Source organism: Mytilus trossulus, chromosome 7 (assembly GCF_036588685.1).
Source record: "Mytilus trossulus isolate FHL-02 chromosome 7, PNRI_Mtr1.1.1.hap1, whole genome shotgun sequence".
NCBI lineage: Eukaryota > Metazoa > Mollusca > Bivalvia > Mytilida > Mytilidae > Mytilus > Mytilus trossulus.
In genome coordinates, this window is record NC_086379.1 from 46,573,168 (window position 1) to 46,596,718 (window position 23,551).

Here is a 23,551-nt window from a genome sequence, read left to right on the forward strand (position 1 = left end):
AATATATAGGATGAACGGATCATATAAACCGGAGGGAAAATATGATACATGCCCAAACAAAAAATATATAAACGAGTCTAAATTGAAAACTACGTTCAAACCTATGACTGCGTTGGATAAAAACCGCAATTTTTATACGTGTGCATGTCAAACAAATTTCGTTGTAGAAGGGTCTAAAAACAGCACAAACAACATTTTCCAAAAGACCAAAAGAGTGAAAAAGTATATTTAAACAAAACGCATTTGACTAACAGGTCGAACAACTAATGTTCTTTAACCCTGCTGACTGCCATTGGCGATTGCCAAATAAAATTGATCACAGGTTGTAACAAAATGGATCTTATTATAAATTTAATACGTCACAGAAAAAAAAAATTGTTAACTTGTGGACAGGATGTTGTGCCACAAACATTCGGTGTCAATATTTCTTTAGTACACCATATCCGGATTTCGACAATAAATGTCTCTTCAGTGATGTTAGGGATCGAAACGGTATTTGGAAGGCCATATAAAAAGCACCCTCATTTTTAGAGAAAGTACCCTCATTTTTAGATTAACTCTTGAATTTTAAGAGTCAATATATAGGATGAACGGATCATATAAACCGGAGGGAAAATATGATACATGCCCAAACAAAAAATATATAAACGAGTCTAAATTGAAAACTACGTTCAAACCTATGACTGCGTTGGATAAAAACCGCAATTTTTATACGTGTGCATGTCAAACAAATTTCGTTGTAGAAGGGTCTAAAAACAGCACAAACAACATTTTCCAAAAGACCAAAAGAGTGAAAAAGTATATTTAAACAAAACGCATTTGACTAACAGGTCGAACAACTGATGTTCTTTAACCCTGCTGACTGCCATTGGCGATTGCCAAATAAAATTGATCACAGGTTGTAACAAAATGGATCTTATTATAAATTTAATACGTCACAGAAAAAAAAAATTGTTAACTTGTGGACAGGATGTTGTGCCACAAACATTCGGTGTCAATATTTCTTTAGTACACCATATCCGGATTTCGACAATAAATGTCTCTTCAGTGATGTTAGGGATCGAAACGGTATTTGGAAGGCCATATAAAAAGCACCCTCATTTTTAGAGAAAGTACCCTCATTTTTAGATTAACTCTTGAATTTTAAGAGTCAATATATAGGATGAACGGATCATATAAACCGGAGGGAAAATATGATACATGCCCAAACAAAAAATATATAAACGAGTCTAAATTGAAAACTACGTTCAAACCTATGACTGCGTTGGATAAAAACCGCAATTTTTATACGTGTGCATGTCAAACAAATTTCGTTGTAGAAGGGTCTAAAAACAGCACAAACAACATTTTCCAAAAGACCAAAAGAGTGAAAAAGTATATTTAAACAAAACGCATTTGACTAACAGGTCGAACAACTGATGTTCTTTAACCCTGCTGACTGCCATTGGCGATTGCCAAATAAAATTGATCACAGGTTGTAACAAAATGGATCTTATTATAAATTTAATACGTCACAGAAAAAAGAAAAAAAAATTTTGTTAACTTGTGGACAGGATGTTGTGCCACAAACATTCGGTGTCAATATTTCTTTAGTACACCATATCCGGATTTCGACAATAAATGTCTCTTCAGTGATGTTAGGGATCGAAACGGTATTTGGAAGGCCATATAAAAAGCACCCTCATTTTTAGAGAAAGTACCCTCATTTTTAGATTAACTCTTGAATTTTAAGAGTCAATATATAGGATGAACGGATCATATAAACCGGAGGGAAAATATGATACATGCCCAAACAAAAAATATATAAACGAGTCTAAATTGAAAACTACGTTCAAACCTATGACTGCGTTGGATAAAAACCGCAATTTTTATACGTGTGCATGTCAAACAAATTTCGTTGTAGAAGGGTCTAAAAACAGCACAAACAACATTTTCCAAAAGACCAAAAGAGTGAAAAAGTATATTTAAACAAAACGCATTTGACTAACAGGTCGAACAACTAATGTTCTTTAACCCTGCTGACTGCCATTGGCGATTGCCAAATAAAATTGATCACAGGTTGTAACAAAATGGATCTTATTATAAATTTAATACGTCACAGAAAAAAAAAATTGTTAACTTGTGGACAGGATGTTGTGCCACAAACATTCGGTGTCAATATTTCTTTAGTACACCATATCCGGATTTCGACAATAAATGTCTCTTCAGTGATGTTAGGGATCGAAACGGTATTTGGAAGGCCACATAAAGAGTATCCTCATTTTTAGAAAAAGTACCCTCATTTTTAGATAAACTCTTGAATTTAAAGAGTCAATAAAGGATGAACGGATCATATAAACCGGAGGGAAAATATGATACAAAGCCCAAACAAAAAAATATAAACGAGTCTAAATTGAAAACTACGTTCAAACATATGATTGCGTTGGATAAAAACCGCAATTTTTATACGTGTGCATGTTAAACAAATTTCGTTCTAGAAGGGTCTAAAAACAGCACAAACAACATTTTCCAAAAGACCAAAAAAGTGAAAAAGTATATTTAAACAAAACGCATTTGACTAACAGGTCGAACATATATATATATATATACAGGTTAAATAAATTCCATATAATGCTCTTTTTTATGTCTCATATGAAATTTAGTGACCCCATATATATTGTAATAGTCACTTAATTTGGGGGACTAAAGTAAGATATGATAGAAATTAAGGAATCAAAAGCACGGAGCTGCGAATAAATTCAATCTTAACTCTTGGTAGAATCGCAAAAAGAGGCTGATACATGTGAAAGCGGTTAACACAGAACATCTCTGGAATATACGAACTCAGCCAACTTAGATAAACAACACAACATCAACATCAACGGAGATGCTCAGTGTGACCCAAACGATAATTTCATAATCAAATAAAGATATTTTAAAAATAAAATTTGGACTTTTTAAAATAACTTGTATTTCCTTGATCAGAATTGTGTGTAGAAATGCTTGAAATAAGCGTAGCTAATTATAATGATGAATGAAATCAAAACATCAGAATTTTTTTTTTAATCTTTGCATTTTGATATAATTCAGAGATGGGAGCGAACTCTACTCAATATTTACATCATGTGATCGAAGCCATTAAATTAGGATTTGCTGACACAACGTGGTATTGTGCTGATGCAAGCGTGGTTGGCGTTCCAATATCTCAACTATTAAGTAAAGACTATGCTAAACAAAGAAGATCCCTGATAGATCGAAACAGGTTAATATTTATATTTTATATCTAACACAAGGATTTCAGTACACTTAGTTAAACGTATATTTAGTTTGAAATAATGTTATTTAGTTGCCAATTAGGTAATTTGTTTCCTTTTTTGACGTTTCTGGTTGAACGTCAAGGAAACGCCAACACTATCGGACTGTGATTTTTGGAAAAAGGTACATATTTCGTGTATACAATTTTTTGTGTTTGATACTGTTAAAGAACTTTCAAGTTGATATGTATTGCAACATATTTATTGTTTAAAATACATAATATTTATAAGGGCAACAGAAGTATACCGCTGTTCAAAAGTCATAAATCGGTCGAGAGAAAAACAAATCTGGGTTTCCACTAAAATCGAGGGAACACATATTTTTTTAAAGGAAAACAACTGAACAACAGATTCACTGAAGTGCAACAAAACAAACGCCAACGCAACATACATAGAAACGAGTTGTAAGATACCAACTGCCATTTTTCTTACTTGGCTCTGGAGATTTTAAGAACAATTGGTGTGTTAACCTTGTTTTGTGGCTAGTCGAACCTCCAGCCTAATGGCAATGTTATAAGTATAGGTAAACAGTTATCAAAGGCACCAGGATCATAATTTTATATGTCAGACGCGCGTTTCGTCTATATAACACTCACTAGTTACGCTCAGATCAAAATATTTTTATCAAAATAGTTCTAAATCCAAACAAGTACAAAGTTAAAAAAGATTGAGATCCCAAAATTCAATAAAGTTGTGCCAAATACGGCTTATGTAATCTTTTCCTGGGATAAGAAATCCTTAGTTTTTCGAAAAATTCAAAGTTTTATAGCAAGAAATTTATAAATTAGACCATATAATTGATATTCATGTCAACATCTAAGTGCTGACTACTGGGCTTGTGATACCCTCGGGACGAAACATTCACCAGCAGTGGCATCGACCCAGTGCCAGGTGTAAATAGTTAACAAAGGCAACAGGATTATAATTTAATACACAAGACGCGCGTTTCGTCTATACAAGACTCATCAGTTAAGCTTAGATCAAAATATTTTTTTATCATCTAATTTTGAAATCCAAACAAGTACAAATGTTGAAAAGCATTGAGAACCCAAAATTCAAAAACAAAAAAGTTGTGCCGAATACGGCTAAGGTAATCTATTCCTGGGATAAGAAATCCTTAGTTTTTCGAAAAATTTAAAGTTTTATAACAAGAAATTCATTAAAAAAAGACCAAACAATTGATATTCATGTCAATACCGAAGTGCTGACTACTGGGCTAACAACATTACGTATATATACATGACTGGAATACATTATAAATAAGTACAAAAGCATTCAGGTCAGAATAATACATTAATAAATAATGTTATAGTACATTTCGTCATGTTAACAACAGAATAACACCGAACACTTAATATTAATTTTCAACAGTACACAAAAACAGCATACTAAAATTACGAACTGTTCGTTACAAGAATGTATTAACGCCACAAAATGCCAAAGGTCAATTTCTAAAAATTGATATGAATAATGTAATAAATATTCTTTTTAAAACTCTTTTTAAGCGAGTGATTCCGTCATTGTCAAATCATCTCGAGCTTTAGTATGTGTATTATGTATGATTCAGTTAAAATAGACGACTAAACAGTTTTGAAAAGTGCAATCGGACTATTTGTATTTCTTAACTATAATTAGCTGCTTCAATTGAATCACACCACAGGTAGTTTTACATGATTTGTTAATATATTGTCTATAAATTAATTGAATAATTGTTGTGACTTAAGGACAAAGTGTCCCTAATCATATTTTTTCAACAAAAGGAAGTCTAATAAAATCATACCTGGAGGCGTAAAACATGGAAAAAGATTTCTGTGGTTTTGACTCTATAATAAATCAATTTTGATCATACTTCATTTAAAGTGCAATGTTTAAACTCTAAGCCGAAGGAATGGGAAATGAATGAACTAATCACGTGTATTATGAACTTAACTGGGGTGGATAATTAATTCGTAGATTTACCAAACAAACACCAACAGGCAACATCCAAACGATTAACATGACATACATGATATCAAATGAATATGAAGTGAAAATGAATTACAAAAAGGGCTTTTAAAACAAGAATGTGTCAATAAAACATAGATACCCCAAAAGCACTATGCTTTTCTATGTTCAAAGGACCGTAACATTGGGATAAAAAATTTAACTTTGGCATTCAAATTAGAAAAAGCATATCATAGGAAACATGTGTACTATGTTTTATGTTTCTTGGACTCCAAGTTCATCAACAATTCTTCGATATGGCAATATTAAATCGAAAAAAAATCGTGCATTGTAAAACGTAAAATATACTGAACTCCAAGGAACATTCAAAATAGCAAAATCGAAGACTCAGATACATTAAACAAATGAACACCAACTATCATATTCCTAACTTGCATGCCGTAAGTTTTAAGGATCTATATCTGACGAGAACATGATGTTTAACTAATAATTTCCGGTCATTGGATGAAAGTGTAAGGTCTTTTGTCAAGTTCGGGACGTTAAACTTGATTCCTGAGGGTTGGTGAATACCGCTAACACGTTGAGGGTCTCTTTGAAATAAAAACCCAAAGTAAGTCTTAATATCACAAATGAGGAATAACATATCGAAATTTAGTCACCAGAGATTTGAGACACAGACACGTCGTATCAGTCAACCAATTCGTGATGCTGACTATGAGTTCAAACTAGTATGACTTCATGCCTGGCTCTCGCATATCCCTTATAAGATCATCCACGATAAAAATTTGTCAAAAGTCTGATAAAGATCATGTGAAGTATGGCTGGGAATTCAAGCTTTAAATAAAAAAATATATTTTACAGATTGAAGATATCTGTTTGTAGACCCGTGATAGTCCCGTCAAATAAAAAAATCGCTATGTTATGGATGATCAGATACGTTTGGAACACAATTCTACCACAGTCTACTGTATCGCATTTCAAACATCTGTCTGGACTCAGTCTGACCGGGATCGACAATTATCGGAACTCTGACGATCGTATAGTGTCGAATTTCAAATTAATAACTTGACTGTCTGGGCAAAAAGACGGTCAGCATTCGGTAAGATCTGAGTGCAATCGAGATTCAATTGACAGAAAACAGCAATGACAAATTTCTTAAGATCATGCCAGGCCACATGTACGGGACACCGTCCAGTAAACACAGAACATGGTATAAATTTTGAATATGTCACTTCATATTGACGATTGTCATCCGACTAGCCAGATTTAGGTAATATGGCGTTCACACACGTTTGCGATCAGACACGAAAAATAAAAAAAAGTCCAATATCTATTCTCATTGCTCTGGAATGTCCTATCACCGTCTACAAGCAGGCGTATACGTTCGTAACAGATTTCTACGGATCAGAAATTGTCCAGGGAGGTCGGCAAACCAGCATCGACAGTATTGCGCGTCCTGTTGCTTCCGGGGAAACTAGGTCTATTTTGTCACGATACTTTTCTATCCCAAATTTATGTATTAAGTTTTGATGTTATATTTGTTATTCTCATCGGATTTTGTATAATGCTTAGTTCGTTTCTGTGTGTGTTACATTTTAATGTTGTGTCGTCATTCTTCTTTTATATTTAATGCGTTTCCCTCGGTTTTGGTTTACGACCCGGATTTGTTTTTCTTCATCGATTTATGAGTTTTGAACATCGGTATACTACTGTTGCCTTTATTTGTCTAGTCGTATTACAATCGTTACAATGTCGTGACAGATACTACTGTATCAGTTCAAAATCGTAACAATGTTCTGTGTTTTCTGGACGGTTTCCTGTGGAACGGGCATGATTTGGAGATATTTGTCATTGCTCTTTGTTTGCCGATTGAGTCCATATTGCATTAAGATCTTCCATCAGCGTCAGTTTCTCTGTGATCTTTTCGGATCGAATTCTGCAAATTCTGCAGATACTGGACGCTGACGGATCTAATTCGGTCGTTTTTTTGTTCATGTGAAAGTACTATTGGGAAACTGCTAAATTTGAATGCTTCCTGTACAATATAAGATTTTTGTCGTGATTAAATAAATATTTTTACACAATTAAAATTTTGAATTTCCACTCACTATTCACCGGATTTTAATCAGACTTTTAACAAATTTTGATTTGAAATTACCCTACCAAGGACGGCAGTTAACATTGTTAATGTGTGATCCCAGCTAAAGTTCCCCGAATGTGACGGGACACATCTAATTGCCGGGGTGGCTCGATCGACCTCTCTGGACTATTCTCGATCCGTACGATTTATTCCGAACGTTTACAACTGCGTTCAGACAATGATAGGAAATGTAAGCTCATTGAAGATAATCCGACTTCTTCATTTATCAATTCTAAGCGCTGTCTGATCTCAAAAGAGAGCCAAGACCTATCAGAGAACCGACGACGCACTGTTGAAAAAGCAATACATAAACTAAACAAATACGTTGTCATGTTAACTGTTTCTAGGGGAGAATAATGTTAAAGTAAGACAATCAACAGTCTATATATACTCATGTCAAACTGTTTCATAGTGAATTACATTTGAATGCATTTTACTAATTTCCGTATCTTGACTAAACTTATATATTCCCTAGGCCTGATTCATTCGCAATCCAAGATTGTTGTTTATTTTTGTTAGAAAAAAATCTTGAATACCGATTTTAATGCGCACCACATCTCGTTATTGTTGGTTTATGGCAACTAATTACATACATGAACGTACAGTTGTGTGCCGACCAAGCATGATTCATGATTCCAGGTCAACGGTAAAGGTAAACGCACGTTAACGCCGCGTGCACCAATTTCGTTAATTAAGTTTAATTTTCGCGTTTACTAGTTAACTCGCATTTCTATCATTACGTTAACACAGAAAAAATGGAAATTTCTAAAAATGTGAATAATACCTTTTTAAAAGATTTATAGCGATGTGTAGTATATTCTTCTTTTTTTTCCCCTAATGAGAAAAAAAATCTAATTTTCATTGTTTTGTAGCCCAATAATGTGTATTTCATCAATATGCTGAATTCTCGATCTAAATGTATAAAAATACTTTTGGAGAAGACTGATTGTATTATTAAGATCTGTTAAAATCCATTTTAAATAATATTTGAATATTGGTTTCTTCCAGCTGGAAAAGGATTTACTGTATAATGACGTAAGCCTGAATGCTTTTGGCGAAACATTTGCCACAGTAACTCTTTTTCTTACGGAACTTATTTTTCAGAAACATTGTAAACTAAAATACAACATGATGTCAATCATATTTATAATATTGACAACGAACTTTATCAGTTTGTCAATTCATTTGTCTATTTAATATCCCCCAGTCAGTATTTATTTGTAAAGAGTTGCTTATTGAACCAGCTACTGAACCAACTGGGAGATAGTGTGAAGCCATAACAGGTCTTGATATAAAATATATATCCGAAGTGATAATAAGTTGAATGCATTTAGTACGATTTTTTATTTATCACCCAATGAAATGAAAATTTGATTTATAACAGTTTAGGAAGTTCGCTTCTCATCTTGTGAAATTTTTGTCAGATTTTTGGAATCCTCTGGTTTTATCAATTTGAATGCCTTAAAATTAATTGCCAATTTATCCATATTTTTCTTTTTAAAGGATCTTTTACAGTCATATAAGCCATCTGTTAAAGTCTTTAAAATTGTTATTTATTTTTTAATATATTTCGAGAACTTAAACTTGTCAATGATGAAGGTATGAAAAGTTAAGAGATAATTTCCCGCCAAAATTTCAATGGCTACTATCTCGAAAACAAGCACATTGGCCTGCATATTTGTTTTAGCTCTTTTCATTCATTCATTCATCCCGTATCAATATAAATAAGTGTTTTGAACAGATAACTATTTTGAAACTGAGAAGCGAACTCCCTTAAGACTTTCAACTGCTTCATTATACACCCATCTCTAGTAAAACAAAATAAGAGCTCTTATTTTAACCATTTGTTGTTTTTTTTAAATGAATTATTAAGGGTCATTGAACAATTCAAATTACTTTTACAACAAACGGAATTTATGAAACAAAGGACTTAACGATTGCATTTTCTTACGTAAACATGCAATAATTCCTTTTAACTTCTATAGAACTTCCGCCAATAAACTGTTTTTGGCAATACCGTACGCAGTTTTTAATTTGGTCCTCAGTGCTCTTCAAAGTCGTTCTTTATTTGGATTGTTTTACTTTTTTATTCGAGCATCGTTTATAATGTTAAAGATTGTAAGTCTGGTAACTATTTTGAGTATCTGGTGGACAATTGTCTCAATAGCAATTATACCATTTCTTAATAATTTACAATTATCCACACCCATTGTATGATGATTGCTGGTGAATGTTTTCTTCCGGATGGTATCACCAACCCATAAATCAAAAGCTTTGTTCTGACAAGAATGATCATTAAAATTAATTAACTGGTTCAAAATTTCTCTGAATTGTTTATGGCAAAGCCTTTTGTAACTTTGTAACTTTGTTCCTCGATTCTCTTCGTGCATGTTCTTTAAATAATCTTTTTTTGTCTTTTTTAATCGGAGTGTCTTTTGTAGTCTGGCGTACATAATTTTAAGCATTGTTTCTATGATGAGTTACTATCATATCATATCATATATAAGACATTCATTATTGAAAAAAAAATCAGTGATATTCTTATATTAAATAGAGGTACAAAGCAATCAGAAAATATATATAACACAGGGCGATTGATATAGTTTTTTCACAGGTGACCTCTTCAATTAGCGTTATTAATCTTATTTTTTTAAATAACTTTAAAATAAAGATGGAAAAGAACGTAGTTTGTTAATGTACCAAAACCCATATGAAGCAAACGAACGAAGGTAATTAACCAAATAGCGATTGGCTATTCTACTCTCACACTTTTTAATTTTTGATTCGTGATGATCACAGATGGGTCTCTTGTAGACGAATCGTGAATACGGTTCACCAAAGTCTCGGATGACTTTCTATGAAATGCAAACATACCAGATGCTTCTCACGCCTGGAACATTCAGAATCATTCATAATTTCATATTAACTTATAAGACGACACAAGTGTTAATTAACAGACCATCAACTATTCTGATAGAATACAGATGCGGACCAAATTGCTCGTCTTCGATTTTATTTTGGAAAAATGTCAATAGAAATGCATGTAATGGTTTAATTTGAAAAGTTATAACACATAATTATAATTGATTTGAATACCATCATCTTAACGTTCAAAACTTTAAATAAATTTTCTTTATAGCTATACTAGCATGCTGCGTATTTATACAAGCATAACATTCATCCAAAGATCTTCTTTATCATGAGTGTAGTTATAAAGGAACACTACATCCTATAGAATGCAACATACATTTACTGGATTTGTAATAACATGAACAACACGACAGGTGCCACATATGGAACAGAATCTGATTTCTCTTCCAGATCACCTGTTATCACCCCCTGTATTTGTTTGGGTTTGTATTGTTGTTGTTTCCGTATTTGTTTCCCGTTTTGTGACATTTGTTCACGCATCGTTGTCAATATAATGGAATTTGATGTGACTGTCGTACAAGTGAGAGGTTCAGTCCACCATTTAACTATATTTTAGAATGCCTGTAACAAGTGTGGAATATGACGGTTGTTGTCCATTCGTTTGATGTGTTTTATCGTTTGATTTTGCCATTTGATAACTGACTTTCCGTTTTGAATTTTCCTCAGAGCTCAGTATTTTTTTTTTACTTTTGACTCCATACGCACATAATAATGATATTGATAAACTTGCTGGAAAATATTCAAAACGAACAAAATATGCCTAGAAACTTTTGTGTTGGGTATTTTTTCGTTCTTTTTTCTATCCGACCGTTGATTCATTTGTATAAGGGTTTCTGAAAATTAGTTGCAGGGTTTATATTAGTCAGTTATACTGTGTGATGCGTTTTCAAGTTCATCTTCCTATTTAACGAAATATTTGAACGGGAATATCATCAGTGAACAGTAGCTCACATTTTCACTAGTTAGGGTAAGGTTGTTTCCCTGTCGTTCATTCATCATCAACACAGGAATTTGTTTCAGAGCAAAAATATCCATGTACCTTAACCCAACTTTCAGGTATAGATATACGATTTTTTTATGAAACAAGTGCCTGTCATCATTCACCAGAACTTGCGGCCAACCTTCAGTACTTTGATCAGAATATAAGATCATTTGTCTGATAAAACTCAAGGCCTTTGATGATCATTGTGACACTAGAAATAAAGATAAGAAAAGTTTTAATTCTGTTCTGTCATTAATCGCTTGCGGAAATGATCCTAAATAAAATCACCTTACTATAGAATGTATGTCTTCTTTATGATGTATTATTAGATACATCGTCTGATCAAGGCCATTGCATTATTTCAGCAGGTGCAGTTAAGTTGTTTTTGTTTATTTTGTTTTTGCTAAAATACAATACATGGAGTTTAGTATGGCGTTCATTATCACTGAACTAGTATATATTTGTTAAGGGGCCAGCTGAAGGACGCCTACGGGTTCTGGAATTTCTCGTTGCATTGAAGACCTGTTGGTGGCCTTGTGCTGTTGTTTGCTCTATGGTCGGGTTCTTGTCTCTTTGGACACTCCCCATTTTCATTTTCAATTTTATTAACATTTGTATAATTGTTAAGTTTAACTTTGAAAATCTACATTGAATTAGTTATGAAAAGTGGGGTTTTTTTTACAAATTTTATAACAAATTTCAGGTTTTTTACTTTTTTTTATTCTAAAAGTTCGATTATTGTCCTGTTTTGGTTGGCTTTATAGAGGGTTTTCATATTGCATTTACACTTTATTTGTTTTAACAAAACAAAATCAAGTTGAAATGTATTTTGTGATCAGGTTTATCCCCCATCCAAATAAAGATTAGGAACAAGTTACACAGTTTCGGATAAGTGGTTGATTTAAAGAAAAAAAATATTAAATGACTTTGCACATTGTTTGAGTTTTAATAATTTTTCTTTAGGTGTAATACCACCATTCATTTTTCCCTATTAGTCTTTGTTAAAATGGCACTTTTAAAAAAATTGTACAGTATTTACCTTTATTTCAACCAAAGAAATACTTTGCATGAATAAAGTTTAATCCTTTCCAGTGCTACAGTGAAAATTTCACACTACATTTCATTGCATATAAGAAAGTAACCTGCACCGGAAGTAAACAACCAAATTTTTACCAGATTATTTACTGGTTACCTGCTTTGGTAACTATGTAACCTTAACTTTCCAAAATATTTTATAAGACCATCAAATAAAAAAAGAATGATGCTTTCAGACACCCAACATACATGTTTATGACTCAGAAAAATTTAAGTGCATTGAAATGCAGGGTTAATTTTCTACAACTGTCAAATTCAAGGGAATATTTTTTAGACCTACTTTCGTATGCAACCGGATGTGGCGTATCATGATTTGGTGGTATTACACCTTTAGTTAAAAAATTTATTGAGCATCTATCCTAAGGCTCCAATGTCACTTTTAAAAGCGTAGATTAATTTAATAGATCGATTATTCATTCATAATTATTATAAGTTACGACAACTAATGCAGACTAATAATTATAAAGTCACGATACATGCCGAAAGTTTTTTATTGATAGAAATTTAATGATCAAAATATGGGATTGTTTAACTGCTATATAACCAACTATTTGTTTTCTGATAATGTACATGTGCCTGGTTCAAGTTATTTGATATTTTTGGGAAAGGGTCAAAGAAAATATTTTGTAAAATTTTATGAAAATTAAATGAGCCAAATAAATTTTAGTCAAGGTGTTGGTACCACCTTAACCTATACATCAGTAGTTTCGTAAGCACGATGTAACATGTCCTTTGAAAAACTGATCAAATAAAGTGTTACCCGAAACATTGAGAATGTTGGACTATATCATGTGTTTCACACGATCAACAAACTATCGTTACATATTTCATGTCGTTTTTGTGAGTGCTAACAAAACCATTTTTAGTCTACTACCAAAATAAAAGTTTTCAGATGTTCTATTGTTGTTTTTGAAAGGATGGTCAAAATGATACTAGTATTTTGTGTGTCAATTTTAATGTTGCTATTTTGATTGACCTGTACATGTACATGTCTGATATACACAGGTAAACAAAATATCAACGATGAAGCTATGAAACTATGTCACTACATGTATATCACGTTTTTGTACATTGTGTACATATGTCTATAAACTTAGCAAAACCTCTAAACCATTGTTTGTTTTGATTTTCGCAATCTTTTACCTTTTCAATTTGTTATTTTATTGAGTATTTTGTTGATTTTCCCTACCTTCAAACATTACAATGCAAGGAGGCTACCTTTTTGTGTTAAAAAACATGGACTTTATTTAGGTTGTGTAATGCTCGTTAACTGTTGACATTTTCTCAGCATTTTGTGTAAGGGTTATAATCCATTGTCGCCGCTGGAACGCTTTATCATATTTTAATCATTCTGAACTTATCTAGAATGGAGGCTTTTATTGAATTGATCTATGTTCTACAGGTTATTTGTTTTAATTGGGGAATTTTTGGAATTTTTGGAATTTTTTAAATACTAAGGCTTTCCTACATCAGGAATAGATTGGGTCAATGATTTGGTCAGCAATGCTCTTCAACTTCGTACTTTATTTGACCTTTATGACTTTTATAACATTTTTGACTCGAGTGTCACTGATGGGTCTTTAGTAGACGAAACCTGGCGTAAATTCAAAATGTAATCTTGGTATCTATGATGAGTTTATTTATAAAAGCTTATTTGAAAAGATAAACCACAAAATTATAAAAAGTCTCAGATTTTGTAAGTGTTAAAATTGACATGCATGGAGTCATGCAGGGTTTATCATTGTTTCACAGCTGCATTTGTCAATTCCAATTGAACTATTTCCTATTATTGGCAGTAGACAGACATTATCCTTGATATTAAGAATATTAACATATTGAATAGACAAAAGATTTGGTGTATTACGAGACTCTTTTTAGATATCGGTCATAAAACTAATGTCTGCTTTAATATTATGAAAACAATATGAACTTTGAACAACATTGCATCAATAATATCTAGACTTACTAAATAGTTATTAATCTTTCAGTTGTGAGGTTAAGTAATTATCATTAATATTGACATAATTCAATCTATTAACCGCGATTTCTGTCGAAACTTCTGTCCCTTGTTAATTGTATATGATATTTAGTCTTGAAAAATGAATACTTATGGGAAAGGCCGACGAACTGTTGAACACATACTTTACATTTGAGATCAGATTTGGAGATAGGCATTATAGTTTGAATGTAAATTGTTTTTGGTATATTATATAATTTGTACGTAATTCGATGTTTGGTGTGATTCATCGGGCATTACTGTACTTGCTTCTCTGTCGATAAGAATATGTTTTTGTTTTATTTTCAATTCTCTTTGAAAACAACTTTATATTAAGTATATTGATTATGTGTTTGGTCCTGTCAGTCAACCAACTTGACTACAGTGTTTTAAATCTACAACAATAGAAATCGAATTCTAATGCAATTTGGATGTAACAATTTTTTTCATTGGCTAAAAGTTGCCGTCAAATCCACAGTTGACCAGGCGTAACTAAGGAGGGACCCGCCATTTTGAATTCACGAATCAACAAATGTTTGATTCCTACTATATAATCGAAAATAAAACAACACCTATCTCGAATTCGCCGTTTTAATGTAATTTTATCCGAATTTGAAGCGTACAGGCAACGTAATAACCTCCAGTTTGTAAGTTTTCATTTGTATGACGTCACGTTTAGCCATGACGTCTTTGTGCCAAAATCATTCACGAAGTTTCGCGGATTATTTTTTATTTGACAAATTTAGACATTTTTTCAAGCTTTATCGTATTTTTTCTTTTTGTAATGCATTAGAATCGGAATAACAGTACGGTAGTTGAAGAGTTGCCACCGTCAATTTTGATTTGACGGTCGCAAATCTCCGTTTTACTGTCTCCGCTACGCGTCGCCAGTAAAACTGCATTTGCGACCGTCAAATCTACAATTGACGGTGGCAACTCTTCAACTACAGTACTGTTATTCCTTAATTGTAAGTTTCAGCTACTTTATTCCCCATCTACGATATTAGAGGGGCATTATGTTTTCTGGTCTGTGCGTCCGTTCGTTCGTCCTTCCGCTTCAGGTTAAAGTTTTTGGTCAAGGTAGTTTTTGATGAAGTTGAAGTCCAACTACCTTGCAACTCAGGACACATGTGCCCTATGATATAATATTTCTAATTTATATGTTACATAAGTGTTTTGGTCCAAATTTTATGGTTCACTGAACATTGAAAATGATAGTGCCAGTGGGGCATCCGTGTACTATTGACACATTCTCGTTTCTTATTTTGCTTAACAGGTCGAGATTTTCTGACGTTAGAATATATTTACATAGTAATTTCCAAAACACAAGGCCAATATGGCCTTGAAAAACTGACCAATCGACTCAATGAACATCAATGCATTGTGGGCTACTACGAGTAAACTACTACTTAAAACACGTGGAATAAGGGGACAAATACATGAAATCTCTGTGCCATCATCATACATGCTAATGACTATATATCGGGTAATTCAAACCCTTTTTTCTTCGCATAGAAATAACTCTTCGTTAATCTGAGCATGGAAGTAATACTTTATATCACGAACTATAATTGAGGATACACAAAATGAAAAACTAAGCGAAATTGTGAATCCCGCATTGGACGAACAAATGTGTTGTATTTCATTAAATAACACGTGTTCTTGTTTGATTGTAAACACGTAATAGTCCATCATGCATCATTTAGTTGATTGGTCAAAAACCTAGGTAAAAAATAAATTGCGTCACAAGTAAATAAACAATTACATGTGCGAGAACATAAGTATGCTAATTTATGCATTTCCATATAATGCAGTGGTCCCGACCTGCTTAAGTTATATGTTATATCAAATGAAACTGTAATAGTGAAATGAGCAGGTCAATTCTACAAATATTTCCAAAATTGCTAATAGATTCCGTATTGTAAGTCTGGAATATTAACTTGCCCTTAAATGCAGGTGTTATTGTTTTTGTTTTTGTTCTTGCTCTTAATTTGTATGTTAAAAACTAAATTGACAATTACGAAACTGTAAAATGCGAATATAATCAGCAAAATCAGATATAGACATTAATCAATAAAACCGAAAATGTAAAGAAAACTGTGAACAACTTATCTAATCCGCGTAATGAATATCACTTTTTGTTTATGCTTTAGTTAACTTGTTTGTATTTAGCGAACAGCCGTGTAGGATACACTGTTACTGTCTAAAACTGATTTAATGAGGAAAAAGGAATAACCACTTGAAAAGAGCGAGTCTCCTACTATGATATTATCTTCTGCTTTGCAAATCCACACTCAGTCATTATGGGACAATCGGGTATCGTGGTCTTCAACAAATGTTAAATGCTCCTCAACAGCTTACACTATTTGTCATTTTAAATTTTTTTATTCGAATGTCATTAATGAGTCTTATTTAAGACAAAAACGCGTCTGGCGTAAATGCAAAATTTCAGTCCTTGTATCTATGATGAGATTATTTTATATAGATCATAATCCGTACAGATTCGACTTCTATATTAATGCACTGTTTGTCCATTTATATATTTTATTATCAAAACTCCATTAATTTATATAAAAACCTAACGTGAGGGAACACACATCGTAATTTTTTGGACAGTTGTGCAGAATGGAGTGAATAGCTCATAATAGTGATCATGTATACTTTGAACTGTTTGTATATATATTTGAATATATTTAATGTCATCAAAAAGATACAAATTTGACTATTTTATTAATTGTGACTGTTTATTTAAAGCATCAAGTAAATGTAGCGGAATTTTATGAGACTATTATTAAAGTGAGAGGGTTAGCGCTATAGAAGCAGGTTTAATCCACCATTTTCTACATTTGAAAATGCCTGTACCAAGTCAGGAATATGACAGTTCTTGCCCATTCGTTTTTTATGCGTTTTGTTATTTGATTTTGCCATGTTATTATGGACTTTCCAAATTGATTTTCTCTGAGTTCAGTATTTTTGTGATTTTACTTTTTGTTTACTAAAAAAAAAAAAATATATATATAATTAGGATTCTGCTGCTTTTTGTGCTAATTAGTGCGATTTGGGTACTTAGTGCAATTTTGATAATGGAACGTGAGAGAATCAATATATGTGTTAATTGTTGTCTCTAAAAATTACGAAAGTTAATTTAGTATAGACGAAATTTGTATTCCCAATTGGTGCAATTAACTGAAATTATTCTTTGCAATGGAGTTTTATCTGACTTAATTCCACAAGGCGCTTACGTTAAGCCTGTTTGTGTCAAATTAAAAGAATATTTTTCTCGTTAAAAAAAATAGCTAAATCATTGCGTTCATGTTGCACTATGGGTCCGTGTAGGGATTTAAAGAAAAATAATTGTTATTCTCGTCTGATGCTTTTATTTGTGGGAAATCTTACATCTACATTAAATTTAAATTTGCGACGTGACTTGCATGCCACATTACGCCAGTGTAAGCTATTACCATATCTCTACTTCCAAATATAACCTAGATTTATAATTTTCTGTGTCGTATCTACACTTGAGTTGGGATGCTAACCGCTAATCGTATGATCAACATCTATTTAAATACAAGAAAATATCAGAATAATCACTGAAGAGTTTTATTTAACAATGGACACCAAATCAGAATAACTTAATTGCCGTAGTACTTTAGACCTGCTTTATTCGTAAAACCTATTTGAAGTGTCCCTTTATATCAGGGCTGGTTGGCTATCTTGCTAGTCTTGTTAGTCTATACTTTACTTATTCACCTCTTATGTATTTGTCATATTAAAATGTCAATTTCAGAAAAAGAATGATGAAAATATTCAACCGTAGTGTAGGTGTGCAACTTAATATGTTTTATTTAGTGAACAGTAAAACCAACACATTATATGCATGGCTGATTTCTATTTTATTTTGATATCTGTTCTGTTATACATTTTGTTTTATGAAAGTTGGTATTAACTGCATAATACGTGTAATATATTAAATTAATATACAGGCTAAATGTAGGTGTCCCTGAAAAGTCACAATGATTGTTTACTAGACGACATTTTTATTCCCAAATGATGTCATACAATAGATTTTGACTTATTTTCTCTAGACTTTTAAAAGAAATGTCAGTATCTTATTAACATTATAGACTATAGATTTTAAATCCATGGTGAATAGTTGTCTTATTGACAATCATTTCACATTTTCTGTCAATATTTTCTATAGAATACAATGCAATATGAGAACAAAAGTGACATCAGAATATTTAAGATAAACACGAAAAGTTGTGCCAAATTCGACTAACACAACCTTTAAATAGTGGTAAATAAGCCTGAGCATTTCGTTAATTACAAGTTAAATAAGTAAAAATGTACTTATTTGGTTTACAGATAGCACTTTGTTTGTGTACTGCCAACATATTGTAATGCAATTACATGTAGAGTTGAATGAATTCCTTCGATTGGAATTCTTTGCTGAACAAAATTTAATAATGAGTTATTGAATGTCATCACTAAAATGGTCTTGGTTTGAACTAAACGTCTAGTAAAATCACAAAAATAATGTACTCCGAGGAAAATTTAAAAAATGACAGTCCCTCATCAAACGGTAAAGTAAAAAGCTCAAACACATCAAACAAATGTCATATTCCCGACTTGGTACAAGCATGTTCTTATGTTAAAAATGGTTGCTGAAACCTGGTTTTATAGCTAGTTGAACCTCTCACTTGTATGACAGTCTCATCAATTCATCAATTTAAGCATTTGAAATTATCACTTTCAGAAGGCTAAGGTAATTTGATAATCGGAAAAAAAATCGATTTAATAAAGTTTCAATAAGCACATATTCAGTTTATCATTTACAGAAAAGTGTTGCCATGAAACAAATTATACTCGGTTCTTGTGGCGTGTCATTCATATAATACGAATCAGCCATTCTATTTATTTATCAATCACTTAATGCTCTTTAACTTCGTTTTTTTTACTTTTTTATGGAAGTTGGTATTAACTGCAAATTACTTGTAATATATTAAATTAATATTCAGGATAAATGTAGTTGTCCCGGATGTAGTTGTTTGTTTAGTAGACAACATTTTCATTCCCAAATACTGTCATACATTAGATTTTGACTTAATTTCTCTAGATGTTTGAAAGAAATGTTAGTATCTTATTAACATTATAGACCATATCCATTTATCAATCACTTAATGGTCTTTAACTTCGTTTTTTACTTCTTTTTTTTTTTTTATTAAAGTTGGTATTAACTGTATTTGGCATTTTAAAACGCGTCTGGCTTAAATATTAAATTTCAATCCTGGTTTCTATGATGAGTTTATTTACAACCACTGCTGGTGGAGTTTTAATTTCCCGAGGGTATCACCTGCCCAGTAGCCATATCTTCCGTATTGACTTGAGTTATCATTAATATGTTCGTAATTATTTATTAAATGTTAACAAAATTTATAATTTTCTAAATACTAAGGCTTTTCTTCCTCGGGATTAGATTACCTTAGCTATATTTGGCAAAAATTTTAGGAACTTTTGGTCCTTAATGCTCTTTAAAATCGTACTTTATTTTGCCCTTTTACCATCTATTTATTCAGGCGTCACTGATAAGTCTTTTGTAGGGAAACGTGCGTCTGAGGTAAATATTAAATTTCAATCCTGATATATTTGATGAGTTTAATCAAATGTGTAATTTCTTCCCCATAGTAAATTTACTATTACAATAAAAATCATTTTCCTTTTTTCTGTAAGGATTCGTGATAACACTATTCTTTATTACTTTTTCATCATCCTTTTTTTTTTTTTTTTTTTTTTCCAAATCAAAATATATAATATGCCTGAATGTGTTCCAAAGCTTTTTAAATGCAATAAAATATACAATTCAATGTTAAATATTACGTTTACATTGTAATAAGAAAGCAATCTTGTTCTTTTAAGGAGTTTGTATATTTATTACATATATATTATACATACATGTACATGTAGAGTAATTCCTGTTATCCATTAATTTGATGTGTTTGAGCTTTTGATTTTATATTTGATAAGGCCAAATAAAAATATATGTGTGGTTCCAGTTACCCTACCTTCCCTACTTTTTAGTCTTAAAAATAGCCTACCCTTTTTTCATCATCCTTATTTTTCATTTAAAAAGTTTCATATGGACTGATAGTGTTTGGTTTTTTTTAAATATTTAAGAGCATTGAAAAATCTACAGAAAGGAAATCCGTTTAAAGGCAAAGATACTGTATACTTTACTACAGCTGACAAAGATGGAAATGCTTGTTCCTTTATTAACAGCAACTTTATGGGATTCGGAACAGGAATTGTACCTGAAGGTTGTGGGTTTACACTGCAGGTGAAGTATAGTTTTATTACTATTTGTCCTTACAATTTCACAGGAACTAACAAATAAAGACTGAGCTTCCATTGGCAGAGTCAAACTAGTATAGATGTAGTTGACTATCTTTTGGGTATTATTTGTCATATTGCTCTTGTTTTCGTTCTTGAACATTCGCGGCTTTCAAAAATTAAGATTTATGCATTAACTGATGAAGGTTAATCCAGAAAAGCGATTCGGACTCTTGATTATTACACATGTTAATTTAAAAAACATTTTAATCAAGTAATTTTTACCAAATGAAGTTAAGTAAGTATAAACATGGCTAATGAATAGTGAAGCCTTGTACTTTTGTATTTTGTATTAATTGCATTAACGATTTACTACCTAAGTTACAAAGTTTGAATGTAAGTGTAAAATGTTTCAAGAAGTGATGTTAATTTATAATTAAATGATTTATGAAAGACGTTGACATGGGATGCTTGGGCCTGTTTACGTTCATTTTGTCATTTTTGGGTAAGACAAAGCCGTCCCTTGTAGAAAAAAACATAACCAACCTTTCTGTTCTATATTATACTTACTTATATTTACTTTTTGTGTTTTAGAATCGAGGTTATGGATTTAGTTTAAACAAGAGTCATCCAAATGTATTAGCACCAAACAAAAGACCATTCCATACGATAATCCCTGCCATGGTAACGTATGACGATGGAGGTAAACATATTTATATTTTAATTCAAATTTGTCTACACAAAAGTTTATTTCATTTTTTTATGATTTTCTATGTGTTGTCGCCTGTCAACTTATACATATATGCAATAGGTATATAATTGTAAACAAATATCAATTCCAATCAAACATTGAAAAAAGAAAATGATTGTTTTTTAACAATTATAGGTGAAGATTCAAGTGCATTTAAACATAACCATTCTCATTTAATTTAGATTTTTTTGTAATAAAAGTTCTATAAACAACTGTTCTTCATTGTGTAGCTTCATTTTGGGCTCAATAAGTTTTTATTTCTTCATATTTCGTATAATGTATGAATGAAATGCAGTTGTCAGGTTTCGAAGAACTATATATGTCATCTGTTAATTACATTGATGCATCTAAAATTTTAATATTTTGAACAGTATTAGTTTCAATTTAATATAACTACAAAGAGTTGTGCTCTGTAATATTGTTTCTTTGAAACTTTTAATAAAAAACTTATTTATAATTCATTCTTTAGGAGATTTTGCTATGAGTTATGGTGTAATGGGTGGATATATGCAACCACAAGGGCATGTTCAGGTACTTCTTAATATGGTAGAGTTTGGAATGGACCCACAAGCAGCTTTAGATCAACCTAGAATTCTTGTTGGTGGAGGATATAAGTAAGTTCACATCTTTTTAATTTACCAATAATACTTTAAATAGAAGGACAGATAATTATTTCGAACAGTGACACATGTCATACTTGATCAGGACAATAATTTTAACAATTTTACTTGATATGTATTGAACTCTTTTTTAACTGGTACAAAACTTCAATGCGTATTATTAACGTACACGTGCTTGATCGCAAAGTAATAGTGAGCAGGAAGACATGTGGAATTTTAATTCCTTAACAAAACACTTATGTTTTATGATCGAGAGTATTCAGATTTCGCGATGTCCGATATCCGGCTTTTAAATACAGGTTTGTTTAATTCTTTTATATCATTTTTTTCTTTCTGATCGACAGGACCTTTAAAAAAAAACTTTGGCAAAATTGATAGCATATGTTCATGTATCAAACAAACACATGTTTATTTGGATCAATTATTTAATAGTGTATCATAAACTATAAACCAAGAACCTATTTTTCTTTCTTATATACAGGACCCTTTAAAAAAAAATTGCAAAATTGAGAGCATATGTTCATGTTTCATACAAACACATGTTTATTTGGATCAATGATTTAAAAGTGTATCATGAACTATAAACCAAGAACATTAATAGCCGAATAATTCATAAATTCCTCAACATAACAGAATCAGAGGATTTTTTTTCTTTGATTATGCAAAAGTAACGTGTTTTATTCTGGCATATATTTTTTAAATTAAAAATGTATCACCAATCAGAAGGTACGTAACTCGTACTATTAAACTAGCACAACGACCGGATCTAAACACGGTCTGACAAAGGAATATGTCCAGTAACACCCCTTTTTGGCCCAAAAATATATCAGTTTCTAAATTTTTATAATGTAAACTTTTATTTATTTATTTGAAAGTACAATGCTTCTGCTACATACATATGGGCTGTTTTTTACAATACAATGCTCATATATCGGGTAATAGCATCATTTAGTAATGCTAAGTTACTGAAATCTTCACAGTTTTAGCATTTTAGTTACATTTTATAAGATTTCCGCATTAATATTGAAATGTAAGTTGTATTTAATAATAATAATAATAATAATAATAATAATAATAATAATAATAATAATAATAATAATAATAATAATAATAATAATAATGATAATAACAATAATAATAATAATAATAATAATAATAATAATAATAATAATAATAATAATATTAATAAGAATAATAATAACATAAATCAAGGTCAAAGATGAGCACGGATGCGGTAACTCTTTTTTTGGACAAAAAAAACATCTGAAAAGTAACATTTTTGGCATATTTGATAGATTTTTCATATATAAGTTGAATCGGAGTGTTTTTTATTACTAAGTTATTGAAAATCTTTCACATTAATTAATTGAATCAACTGAAATAGACACTTTAGTGTGTAAAAACTTTCAAAATCTTTCGTCAGATGAACCTGAAATTTGAGGCAAAAATCGACCCTTACCGGACGTTCTCCT

General features: G+C 31.5%; 1 protein-coding gene across 1 annotated transcript in view; it reads left to right on the forward strand.

Moving 5' to 3' along the window:
• LOC134725173 (glutathione hydrolase-like YwrD proenzyme) overlaps positions 1–23,551 on the forward strand; it is a 37,228-nt gene that overhangs the window by 12,547 nt on the left and 1,130 nt on the right. The window contains exons 7-10 of the mRNA XM_063588786.1: positions 3,070–3,241; positions 20,556–20,715; positions 21,303–21,411; positions 21,929–22,073. Of these exons, the coding sequence (XP_063444856.1) occupies positions 3,070–3,241; positions 20,556–20,715; positions 21,303–21,411; positions 21,929–22,073 (586 nt within the window). The remainder of the gene's footprint in view (positions 1–3,069; positions 3,242–20,555; positions 20,716–21,302; positions 21,412–21,928; positions 22,074–23,551) is intronic.